This window comes from Cyrtonyx montezumae, unplaced genomic scaffold, assembly GCF_038088225.1.
Source record: "Cyrtonyx montezumae isolate F1298 unplaced genomic scaffold, pur_monq_1.0 scaffold_30, whole genome shotgun sequence".
Taxonomy (NCBI): domain Eukaryota; kingdom Metazoa; phylum Chordata; class Aves; order Galliformes; family Odontophoridae; genus Cyrtonyx; species Cyrtonyx montezumae.
In genome coordinates, this window is record NW_027072035.1 from 1144879 (window position 1) to 1158252 (window position 13374).

The 13374-nt window shown below is 35.5% G+C and overlaps 1 protein-coding gene across 1 annotated transcript in view; it reads right to left on the minus strand.

Annotated features, from left to right (window-relative positions):
* Positions 1-1604: 1604 nt before the first annotated feature.
* KDM4C (lysine demethylase 4C) overlaps positions 1605-13374 on the minus strand; it is a 263542-nt gene continuing 251772 nt past the window's right edge. The window contains exons 19-21 of the mRNA XM_065744185.1: positions 10658-10777; positions 5263-5355; positions 1605-2587 (exon numbers count right to left, since the gene is read on the minus strand). Of these exons, the coding sequence (XP_065600257.1) occupies positions 2411-2587; positions 5263-5355; positions 10658-10777 (390 nt within the window). The 3' untranslated portion in view covers positions 1605-2410. The remainder of the gene's footprint in view (positions 2588-5262; positions 5356-10657; positions 10778-13374) is intronic.

Consider the following 13374-nt stretch of genomic DNA (forward strand, 5'->3'; position numbering starts at 1 on the left):
AAGGCACCATGGAAAATGAACTTTATTTTTAAAATATATGAGTTACATTCCATCCTGACCTCCTAAAACATGGCTATTTTTTTTAAATCTCAAAACTCAAGTTCCCACTGCTTAAAACTGGGCATATGTAGTTACTTTTTCTTCAAATTAAAAAAATTACTTATTTACTTGATTTACCTTTTTCCAGAGCAGGAAAAGAACAGCTATTTTATAGCACTTTACAACATGAAAAAATTATTCAGAAGCCTTCCAGAAGTTCCAAATTAAAAAAAAAAAGTTTTTGTTAAAACACAGAAATTGAAACAAGGAAATTTTATTTTTTTAAGAGTATTAAACCTTTATTATTATTATTATTATTTATTTTTTGTAGTCCTTTCATCAGCAGATATCAAGGAACTTGAAGAGTTCTACATCCCTTTTGTGGATGAAGAAATTTATTGAGTTTTGACTAACAGGTGATGAGATGCAGTCAAATAACATTCATTGGACATTTAGCATCTGTACTACCTCATAGACTCATTTATTTATTTACAAAGTGTAGATGTACTTAGCTGGCTAATAATGTAATATTTTTTGAGCCTTCAGGATGGACTTGTATCCTTGCACAGTGTTATGGAACTTAATACCAACAAATTATTACTGATGTTTCTATTACATATAATAACTTGTCAGCCATCAGCAGTATTTGTATCATGATGGTGTCAGTCTTGCATTTTGGTACTGTATCATTAGTTATTTTTCTTTTAAAACTCTGGAAAAAGCTCTGATATTCTGAAATATGTCAGACAGCACTCACTGAATCCCACTACCTCTACAGAAATATGTCAATAAGAAATACAATTGTCATAGCTAAGCAATTTCTAAGACTAAAGGGATTCTGAATGATTTCATCATACAATAGAAGATAGTTAACGTAACACAGAAAAATCAAATTGTTAATTGAGATGTCACACAGTAGATGAAAAAATTTCACAGTCCACTCAAAATAAATAAAAAACAAAAACATGCAAAGGCACCAGCAAGACAAGTTTTGTGCACCTCAGCAAGTAAGGGAATGGGTTTTTCATGAAAAATTCCTTGGGTTCATATACCCAGGGCTGGCTTTTTTGTTTTTTCATTGGAAGCAGAGCCCAAGAAACAGCAGTGATCAGACACAAATTTTATTTTGAGAGCTTTTTTTCCCCACAGCAGGAAGTCAAGAAATCCTGCTGATGGGCCTGCTGATGTAATTTTGATAAGGCTTCTGCTTTCACAAACCAAAGTGTTTTTAACAAAGAGGCAGGAGACGCATTCAGACATGCTGTTTTCTGTGGAACATGCAAAAAGATCAAGATCCCATTGAGTGAAGAGAAACACAAAGAGTGAAGAGAAGATCAAGATCCCAAAGAGTGAAGAGAAACACAAAGACTTAAACAGAAAGAATTTAGGTATTTATCGAGTTACTGTTTGAATACTAAGTCATGTATTTGTGTTGTGCTCAGGAAACTACATGTCTACTGCAGGTAGTGAAGCTTGTCCTTCTTTAAGGTACTAGAGGCACTGGAATTGATAGTCACATCAAGAGACAAAACGAAATTATTTATTTATATATTTGTTTAAAATATTATTACAATGATAGACCATTATTTCAAAAGGAAGACCATCTTATATTCATTCAAAACTAGCCTGTTAAGCATATATATTTAAACTCTAATTTTTCATATACATAATGAAAGAAAATCGTATTTTACAAATAGCTATTTTTATAGATCTTATGAAAAACATATTCAAAAATAACTGCAGAAATCTGCCTCTTTAAATGTACAAAACATCATTACTGTGCTGAAGATACCTTTCTGAAAAGCCAAAAACATTTAAGTCAACAGTCGAGTTCACATGAAACCCTACTGAGAGCAGTAGTGACATAAAAATGAAGAGCACTATACAAAGTACAGATTTTGTTCATCTTAATCTCGTACATATTTGTATTTGCTTCAAAAATGTTTTATAAAAACTGCTATTATTAAACCTAATGTCCTTCCCTATCTGCAAAAAAATGAGCCACTGCAATTGTCTCTGTTTATTTAAGCATCTCCTCTTCTGACTGTGAATCTTCTATTACTCAAAGAAAATTTTACCCCTAACTTCAAGCAAAAATTTTCTTCAGTCTATTGCTGTGTAATCTGTTTTACTCTCACTTGGTTTCCCTTCCTAGTTTCATAATATAAAGTATTACGAAATCTTTAATACATTAACTGAAGAAGTAGTTAACTCAAGTACGTCAGCTGACGAGGCTTATGTATGGACTGGCTCACTGTAAAACCAAGTCAAAACCGATTGTAGCTAATGCTGCATGACATTTTAGTCAGCTATAACCAGTCTAACACAGTGTGCATGTGTCTTTCTGTCTGTCTTTGTCTCTTCATTACTTTTATTGTCCCTTCTGGCACTTCTTCTGGAATGAGCTTTTTAAGAAGGTGCGGTATCCTGGATCATCCACATATTCATTCTTAAAACGGGAACTCAGTATTCTCTGTCTCTTCTTTTCTCCCAGGATAATGTCTGCTCCATAAAATGTGTCTTCAAATCTCATGTCAGAGGCTGTAGACTAAAAACAGACATAAATGCACGTAAGAGTTGGAACATGCTACCATGTTCTGATATATTTTAGAGAAGTTACATGGAAATAGATGTACATTCCAGTAGATCATCATGACATGACTGATGATTCAGTTACAACAGAGTTTTTAGAAAAACGTATAATTATTAAATATATAATTTAAATACTCATTTTAAGTACAATTTTTACTTTCCCACATTTTTCACATACATAAATTAATTTTCTAGATCTTCAGAGTTCTTTAGAATTGTGACTAATACTGGCTACATTTGGTTTTATCCAGAACTCAGAAAATCACGCTTGTTCAGGGTGCAAAACAGCAACACTGAAGTATAACAACTATTGGGTAAGTTCACTTCTAGCAATATCAAGTATTATCCACCACTGTGTTTCATTCAGACATGTTTTAAGTGCAAAGTACCTCAAGGACTTCTGTTAACAAACATGTACACTGGTTGATTTGCTAAGAGCTGGAATCACCAGTTGTTTCTTAGCAAACTTGAACAATCAACTGTAACAAAGAAAGAGGATGGAAAACAGCAATCCATTTGGGAAAGAGCAGCAGCTGAGAGTTCTGGACCAACTTCTATTACTGGAGTCATGGTAAAATTTCCACAATCAGGAAAAGCTCTGGTTAGAAGAAATTGGTGTCATACATTTCAAGTAGAGGAAACATCTTTATTTGGCATGAGGACGTGTGGAAAGTGTTAAGCATACCCTGAGGACCAAATCAATTTTTTATAGAATCTGAGAGAACAGCAGGGAATCATGGAAAGGCCTGTGTACAGACTGGATATTGTAGCTGACCAAATTCAGTGTTTTTAACCTATATCTAACTTCCATACAAACTGAACAGTGTCAAATGCAAAAATAAAGTACTTAAATACAAAAATAGTATTTTAAAAAGAGTATTAACTCAGTTGTGTTCATAATGATATTTTTACTGAAATGCAAATTTTTAATTCTACAGGATATGCAGTTAATTATAAAAGCTTTATACAAGTGTTCTCCATAAACAAACAAACAAATAAATAAATAGTAGCAAATTGCTTTCTGAATATAATGTGGAAAAAAAAAAAAAACATTGAAGAATACGCTGGCTATTTCCAGACAGTTTATTTAAAGTTTTTGAAGACATCTTTCTTAACCCTAGATAATTAGAGCACTGAAAGATGTATACACTTCTGACAAATAAATAGCCAAAAATTGTCTCAGTCTGGAATATTTTATTACTGAACCTCTGACAAGAAAGAGCTGTCCTAATCTCATTCTATTCCTTCAGTAAAACACAGGCATCCTGCAGTGGACACTCACTGACAGCCTCAGATTTCTCAGTCCCTTTTCCATCCGTGACCTTCCCGCCCCATTCACTCACTATGACAATCTTTGCCTTTGACACAGCTCTAAATTGTACAGCATCCATGCAATATATAGCTGTTGCGGACTGACTTAAAGGAAACACTGATGGCAAGTGCACGTAGACAAGAAGCATAAAAAAGGGAAGTCAGATTTACTCACATATACCTATACTTATATATAGGTACATATATGTACACATATTTGTAAGTATATTTACATATACTTACACATAACGCTGTTAGTCCACCAGACTTATCTAAGCTGATATATGCCTGAAGAATCCACTCTACACATTATTTCCCTACCACGCCACACACCTAGCTCTCAAGAATCAAATTAATGTCTCATAACAGATGTGTGAGCAGGTCTTGTGTATGAGCCCATCTCCTTGCAGCAACAAAAAGTACACTGTGCACTACTCTTCCTTTCAAAGCTTCATTATTCTACAAGAGAAGATATATATATATTTTTCCCCACAATACTGAATTATTATTTCTTCTCATTTATGAGAAGAATTTAGCATCTTTATGCTTTGGTGTTAGATTAAGAAAGATGAAACTTGCAAGGCACAGCTTTGAACAAAGAACACTAAATTAGAACATAGACTTGAGATGAGCACAATGCATTTCTAAGTAGAATTATTATTGAATTGAACTGCACAAACATCTAGCATTAGTGACAAGAACAGATCTGCTCCCTCCAATATCTGTATGGCAGAACTTGCCCTTTTCAAACTTCTGCTCCTTAAGAGCCTCAGCTCTTTTTTGACTGGATATATACTTAACCACTGGATGTAGTCTGAACTGCAATAAACTGGAAAAATACAAGGCTTTGGTTTTAAACCGAGACCAGTAAAATGCTTCAGTTCTGCCAGTGATATTAATGAGTTTTGACAAATCAGGTTTCTGTTTCTTATGACAGGTTAATGACATTTTTATTAAACTGAATGCATTTAAAGTCACAAAGCTCTGAGAATTTGGTAAGTTTTTTTAATAAGCATACACATTTTATATGAAAATGTGTATTATGTTTTCTGAAAGTACATAATATTTATCTGTTTTAAAATTTCAAATATTTCTCATGATCTGACAGATACGCTACAAAATGACCCCTTTAGGAGACAAGAATTAAGTCTGGCAACATCATTTGCCTGCACTGGAAATACAACAAACCCTTCTCATGGCAAATGTGCACTTGTGCTAATTGCTGTGCCAAATTTGTACAACTTAAAATGAAAGTTAAAATATAGCCAGGGATAGCATTTTTAGCATATAAATACCATGAAGTTATTATAAAATACTCACAAAACGTGCTTTTACTCTCTTAGGAAGCTCTTCATCTAGAGTATAGATCTCTTCTCTCTTCATTACTATTTGAGAACCATCCTCAAACTCAACCTAATTGAAAAAAAAGGTATTTAAAAAATAATCATGATTTAACTCTGAGAAGTTTCTTGGGATGTCTGAATAAAAATGCATCTGCAAACAGAGAAGATATGAATGTAAATATTTTGCTATTTTAGTGAAATTAAGATAAAACAGAAAAACAATGTTATCTCCTAGAATCTTTGTAGCACACACACACACACAAAAAAAAAGTCTAAGCAAAGGGACTTAAAAATCAACACTGACACATACACAACAGAATAAAGTTTATTAGGAATGCAAAGCAATAACAACATATATGAAATAATTCTGTAGACTGATGACTGATGTATTAAGATGTCTTCATGTCATTTTAATTTACCTCTTTTTTTTTCTTGCTTCTAATAAATAAATTTAATTTTAACATCCTGTGCTTCAAGGTTGAGGAAGACGATGTCAAAAGAAACTAAGTATGAGTGACAACTGGGGAAATAGCAGTTAACAGAATTTTATTGAATCTGATGGAATTTCTTTAAAATGCTCTGTTCAGAAGATGAAAAGCTTTATCATGCTTAGGTTTAGATTTAATCCAACATGAACCCCGTTAGCAGAAAATGAGAAAGGAAATGTAACTAGGTGTGGGGAATGTTAAAATGCTGAAGCTTTGAAGCATTTATGCCTTTTCAGTAGCTGCTGATTTTTTTTTCATACTTCATCTAACAATTGTGACTTTCAGCTATTATCTAGGACTGCAGTTTTAGCTCCTACAGAAACTGTACTTAAAAGTTTGGCAAGAACTTAAAAGAAGTCCAATTCCATTTAATGATACCACTTGAATGACAACAGACTTATACTGGAAGAATAAGCCCAAATGCATACATATAAAAACATTAACTTATTAAAGTATTATCATAGATAAATCTGAAAAATCACCTATTTGAAGTTGTAGATGGAGTAGGTTTTGTAGGTTCAAATTAAATCTTGCCTTGACTGAAAGCGTCAGACTAATTTGAACAGCTGAAAAATCCAATACAGTATATCCATAGGTCTGTGAACTATTAACTTCTTTAAAAGCAAGATCTCTTTAAAGGCAGCTTAAAAGGGACACACGTATCCAGAATGCATTTAAAATCCAAAGAGAACACCACAGAGCACAGACGTGTAAAGAAATCACAGAAGTCATCCTTGCCTCTTTGTTCCTGTTACTAACCCTATAGGCCAAGTCAGAGAGTAGTAGTTCCTATAAGTCCCTCTAGCTTAGGCTTGTTTAAAGAAACAACGGGCATTTTATTGTTTTTCACCATTATTTGTGATCAGACTTTCTGGTACTCCTGCTCCTTACTGAACACGCATGTCATAGTTGTGTGACTCCATAGCTGTGGCAATGCTTGTTATGCATCACCAGTAATAGAAACAGGCAGGAAATCAACTCTTGGTTCCATGCAGCGAGGAAACTAATGGGCAAAGACTTTTGGTTTTAATAGTGGGGTAAACTGGGAGGTGACTGCTTCATACCACAGGGTCTAGCAAATCTGCTGTGAGAAATATGTTCAACCTTTGTAACTGGAAGGTTTTCAGCTGTAATTCAGCATGGAAATGCACTGGAAATGTATTTGCCATAATGTTAAAGGTAAACATAAGCGCTTCTCTAAGACTCCAGTTGTTTTGTGATTCATACAAAATACTAAACCATTGTCTCTAATAACTCCAATTTATTCCAGACTGCATATACTACATCATTAATCATCTGTTTTATCCAGTAATTTATTTTATTTGTACTTCTGCAGCTGTACTGTGCCTCTGTACCATGTTATTCCCTCCATGAGATTTTCTTTTATAAGGACAACAAAGATTAAAGGATCAGTGGACACTGTAAAAAATGATAGGGTGAATAATCATCTCAAATGAAAATTTAAAATAAACACTGAAAACGATCATACCTATACTAAAAATGACATCACACAGGTAGAGCTCATTAACAATTTCAATTGAAATGAATACCTACTTCATTTGCAAGTATAACTCTGCTTGGTGATTGTGTGGGGTACCTGGGTGACAAATGTTAAACTAGATGACACAAATTCTGGTATATTTTGTCACTGCTCCAGCATGCACTAGCATTGTCACATTCTGTGCAAATGTCTCATGAACATAAGAACAATTCACAGAATTTTCCAAACAGAACAGACTTGTATCAGATGACAATTCCTTTTCAGTCTCTCCTTTTGTGGAACCATATAAAAGAACACAAAAGAGTAAGATCAATAGGGGAAAACAAATAAAAGTAGGCTTCTTAGAGATGAGCCTAGTGGTGGCATGCCACGGTTGAAGGTGAGACCTATAGCCCAGCTGAAGTGCATCTTCATGAAGGCACACAGCATGGGCAACAAACAGGAAGAGTTAGAAGCCACTGTGCAAAAGGAAAATTTAGTCACCACCACCAAAGCACAGTGGGATCATTTTCATGACTGGAGTGCTGCAATGGAGGGCTACAAGCTCTTCAGGAGGGACAGGCAAGGAAGGAGGGTCAGCAGAGCAGTTCTACATGTTAGGAAGCATTTCAGTGTTGTGAAGCACAATACTGGGATTGATAAGGTCAAGTCCTTATGGGTAAGGATCAGATGGAAGGCCAATGAGGCTGACATCCTGGTGGGAGTTTGATGCAGAACACCCAACCAGGATGACAAGACAGATGAAGTGTTTTACAAGCAGCTGACAGAAGTCACACAATTGCTAGCCCTTGTTCTCAAGGGGAATTTCAATTTACCCTGACATTTGCTGGAAATACAATACAGTACAATGGAAGCAAGCTAGGAGTTTCCTGGTGTGTGTGGAAGGTAAATTACTGAAACAGTTGGTAAAGAGGGCCTTAAGGGGAAGCCTCCTGCCAGACCCACTGCTCGTGAATAGAGAAGGACTGGTGGGAGATGGGGTGGATGGAAGCTGTCTTGGGCACTTTGATCACGGATGGAGCTCTATATTCCTGATGAAGTCAGGAGTAGGGTCAGTAAGACTGCTACCTTGGACTTTGGAGGGCAGACTTTAGACTGTTTAGGACACTGATTGTTAACAATTGCTTCAGAGTCAGTCCTGAAGGGCAAAGAGGTCCAGGAAAACTGGACTTACCTCAAGAAGGAAATCAAAATGCCAAGCTCCTCTCAATGATATTTGAAAAGTCATCAAGTGAAATCAAATGAAGTCTTTGGTGACCGGAAGAAAGGCAGCATCACAGTCCTTTTTAATAAGGGTAAAAAGGACAACCTCAGGAACTACTGACCTGTCAGTCTCGCCTCTGTGCCAAGAAAGATCATGAAGCAGATCCTTCAGATAGGGAGATGATATATGAGAACCAGCGTGGCTTCACCAAGATTCCCTGTTCCTGGAGACTTTCAAGGGAAGGCTGGATCAGGCCCTGGACAACATCGTCTACTTGTGCATGTCCCTGTTCATTGCAGGGGAGTTGGACTAGATGACCTTTAAAGATCCCTTCCAACTATAATGATTTTACGATTTTACTCTATGATTCTACCACAAATGCACAGGAACAGGCTGTCTCCACGTGCCATGAGATAAGCTGGCAGGGAAGATGTCACATCTCAAGTTCTGCATTCAGTTTTGGGCCCCTCACTAAAAGAAAGACATTGAGGCCCTGGAGTGTGAAGGAGAACAAAGCTGGTGAGGGGTCTGAAGCACAGACCTTATGAAGAGTGGCTGAGTGAACTGGGACTGGAGGACAGGAGGCTCAGGGGAGACCTTATCTTTCAGTACAACTACCTGAAAGAAGGTTATGGTGAGGTGGGGATCAGCCTCTTCTCCCAGGTAACAGCAAAAGGATGACAGTTGCACCAGGAGAAGTTAAGGTTGAACATCAGGAAAACCTTCTCAGAAGGTGTGGCTGCACACTGGAAGAGGCTGCTCACGGAAGTGTTCCTGGAGGTGTTCATGAAATGTGTAGACATAACATCTAGGGACATGGTTTTGTAGGCAAGGTGGTGATGGATTGATGATTTGATGATCTTAATGGTCTTTTCCAAACTTAATAATACTATAATTGCTATGCTGAGGAACTGCAAACCTTACTAATGTCCTTATGCTAGTCTGTTTTCTATTAATTATACTGTTTTCATCGTGTTGTCAAAGAGGTCAGAAATAAGACAAAAAAATATATTTTACTATTTCAGTTTTAAACAACCACATTAATCTGATTTCAGAGTATTCCTTAGAAGACCAATTGTTTAGAAGATTAAATGATTAGAAGACTATTGTTACTATAGAACAATAATCTTTGTATTTTATATAAAAAAACTTTTTCACAAAATAATGCATCTTCTAAATATAAAGCAAAGGGCTAAAATTGAGAGACTAACTCAAGGGATCAGGCATTTGAGGGCCTGAGTCTGATTGCAAATCACTGGCAAACTGAGAAGGTCAATGCAGCATATCATTTAGCCTCCCTGTGCCTTAATTTATCTACAGGTATAATAGCAAATTTGCAATTTTTGTACGGTAATGTGAAGCCTTCAGATGAAAAGAGTTACGTAAGTGAAAATGATTTTATATATATATATAAAAGAAATGTACCTAGATTCTCATTCTTTCAGAAGTACTATTATTATCGTGATTGTTTTATTGCAGCTTCTACCATTCACTTGGGTACTCAAAGCTGCTGACTGATTTTTTCTCAAAGGCAAGCACAAAGAAAACAAAAACAGTTATTGCATCTCTGAAATCAAAAGTTGGCTTTTTAGCCTTAAAAAGCTTTTAAAGCTACAGTTGCATTTTGCCTTAGCCAAAGATAAAATGCTCCTAATATTATGTGATAATTCATTCAGAAGTATCATGCACAAACGGAGGTAGAGATGTTTTCACTCTTCTTTCTACTGTCTTTCCTTCCACCTGTCCACAAATGCCTGGGGCGCATTGTGGTTATAGACTAATAATAGATTTTATCTGATTAATAATGTAATTTCCTGAAATCAAACAAATAAATAACTGATTTGGAGATATTAAGTAAATAACTTAGAATATTTAGAGAAATAGTTATTTTTTTTGAACTGTTCACCTTACAAAAGGAAGACTACCGACTGAGTTCTATTAAATAACCATTTTTTTTATTTCATAAGATCAGACAAAACAGCTTGGAAGAAATACACAGTACTAGTTTATGTTTCAGAAAGCATTATGTATTAGTTTAAAGGCATTAGCAGTCACAATTCATTCCATACTCCTGCTTCCTACCAGTTTGAAGTTGTGGTCTGTCACTCCAATGCTAGAACTGAATAAACAATAAAGACATCTCAAAAATAGGTGTCAGGTAATAAATATAGACACTCACCTGATACATGTGAGCTGTGTTTGTTCCCAGATACTTTGCGCCATACAGCTTTCCATCAGGCCACTTCACTTGAACAACCTCTCCCTCTGCAGGTGGGCCCAGCTTTAGGCAATCTCTGCTCTATTTACAAAGAAGGATGGATTCTCACGTCAGGGAGTGAGCTAATACACTTCAAAATTACCAGTAAGCTGCTTCTTACAACTTGATAATTGGAGAAGATTTATTACCATGTGTGTTTCAAGTTAGTAATCCTGCTAATGGGCTAACAGAAGATACTGTTAGCCTTTATGAAAATGAAATACTGACCAAAGAAACCCTCTTAACAGCTTGATGCTGCATTGGCAAGGCAACATATGCATAAATCAGACAGCTATAAGGAATTGTGATACATACCCCCAAATTAATTTCTGTCACACACTGAAAATAAAGATCACTAAAGAGCAACTGAATATGTGCAACAATTTCTTTTACATATTCAAATAACTCACTTTTTTTTTGTTAATTGCAGCACATTTTTGCTAGATGCTAGCTTCACTGACTGAAAATGTGGCTACAGATCAAACTATAAATGGTGAGAATGTCAATGAGTTCTTTGCATAGCTGATGGAGAAACACTGAAATGTTTCTAAATACATACAATGAAGAACAGGTGAGGTTTTCTGCTAGGCTTGATTTTTTTCAGAAGGTAAGAAACATGTTTTTTTCCCAGGTTGCTGTAGTACTTTCATTGTTTTCAGTCTCAGATTTACACAGAATAATTTCGAAAAACATATTGTTGGGTTCACCTGGCTTTTCTAACTGAGGCCAGGGATCATGATGAAGAACTTAAAATGTGGGAGCAAAAATTCAATATAGCAATCCTTACTAGAGTTAATATCTTGTTATGACACTACATTAGCCCAATTTAGGCCTTATGTATGTTTTTTAATCATGTATACTCATGGAATTGATTAATCTAATGAGAAAAGCAGAGAAAAGATGGGTTTTTGCAGAAACACACATTCTTGCAAAACAGATGACAATGCTATCTGTCTCTACGATCTTTCAAGAGCTCTCCAAGGGGACAGCTCTGAACACATCACACTTGTTTGCCTGGCAAGGGTTTTTGTGACTGACACAGAATGATGTACCCTTTTAGTATCACCACATATCCAATGGGTCCACCCACTTCTAGGGTTGGAGATGGCATTCCAGTCCTATCCTTCTCAGTACTTCCAGAGGAAGGGAGAAAGAGAAAGTTTTTCTCCTTGGCAATGACTGTGAAGATGCTCAATAACATTATTATCTTCTCTCTTATCTATTGCTAAAGCACCAAAAATAATAAAAAGAAAAAAGACTCTTGTCAAAGTGTCCCGAAGCAAACTTTTAAAAAGCATCATGGAAAATATAGCAAATTTCCTTAAAATGAAGAATCTATCAACAATGTCAAGCAAACATTAATTTTCCAAGAGCAAAAGTCAACCATGAATTGCTCCTTCTGCATCTTGCAGAAGAAAAAGGTCTCACAGCTTCTCTAGGATGGCCAATGGAATTGCTCATACAGAAAATAAACAGTTCCCATGCAAATAACTAAGCAGAACTGGAATTATGATGCAAACACATTCCTCATAAATATAACCATAGTACCTTACATATAGAGCAATATTTGGGAATGACATACTAAATCACTTGAGTTGATTACTGTCAACAGTTCCTAACTCTTCTTGTATCACATAGACTTTTTAAAGGTTCTACCTTTTTACTGTAAAAATGTGTCTCATCATTTTCTCCTGAGGGCATGATCAGATGTAATTTTTAGGCTGCCAAAACTTAAAAAAAGCAATCTCATTCTTCTCAGTTGTGTCATGAAAAGTTGGGTGTAAGATACAGCAATCTCTGAATATTCTCAAAAATCAGATGTAAGTAACACACATTTCCGACAGTGTCACACATTCAAAGTTTTCAGATATTCAAAGTATTCCTTTATAAGCAAAAGCTTGTAGAGAATAACAATTCTAAATCTTTTTTTTTTTTTTTAACAGGATGCACTTTCTGACTTTTCAAACATAAATATTGATATTCGTGACATGAATTGTACTAAAACAGTAAGCAATCCATTAGTAATAAATGTTGGAAAGATAAACTGATTTTTTTTTATGCCTAACACTGTCACTGATTTTCCTACTTTTGTTTCCCCTGCTGCCCTTTTGTTTTTAGCACAGTGAACAATATTCTGGTTCATAAAAGCTGAACAGAGTATCTGTAAGTACTAAATCCAGTTGCAGCGTCTGGGTGGTGATGGTTGATGCCAACTGAAAAGAAGAACAAACGTGGACACACACTAAGAAATAAAGAAAAAGAAAGAAGAGAGAGAGAGGAAGTCTGACCCAGGACCACACATTTGAAACCACAAACTGAGAAATGTGAGATTACAATAATCTGAACTGCAGCCACTGACACCTGCACAAAATATCTTAATATATTTAAAAAACTGAAAAAGGCTTTCCTAAATCAAGGCTAGAATGCATAGATCTAAGATGTATTTAAGAACTATTGAGAGCTCTCCAAAATGGTCAGAAATACATATCCTCTGGATAACTACAATTTTATTTTGACAATGTTTTTATTTGCAAATATGGTATGAATTCAGCTAGTTCAAATTCAGTAATTCTTTAGGAAATTATAAAAATCTAAGAGACTTAGATTTCTCCTACATTTTATTCAAAGCAGCCACACTG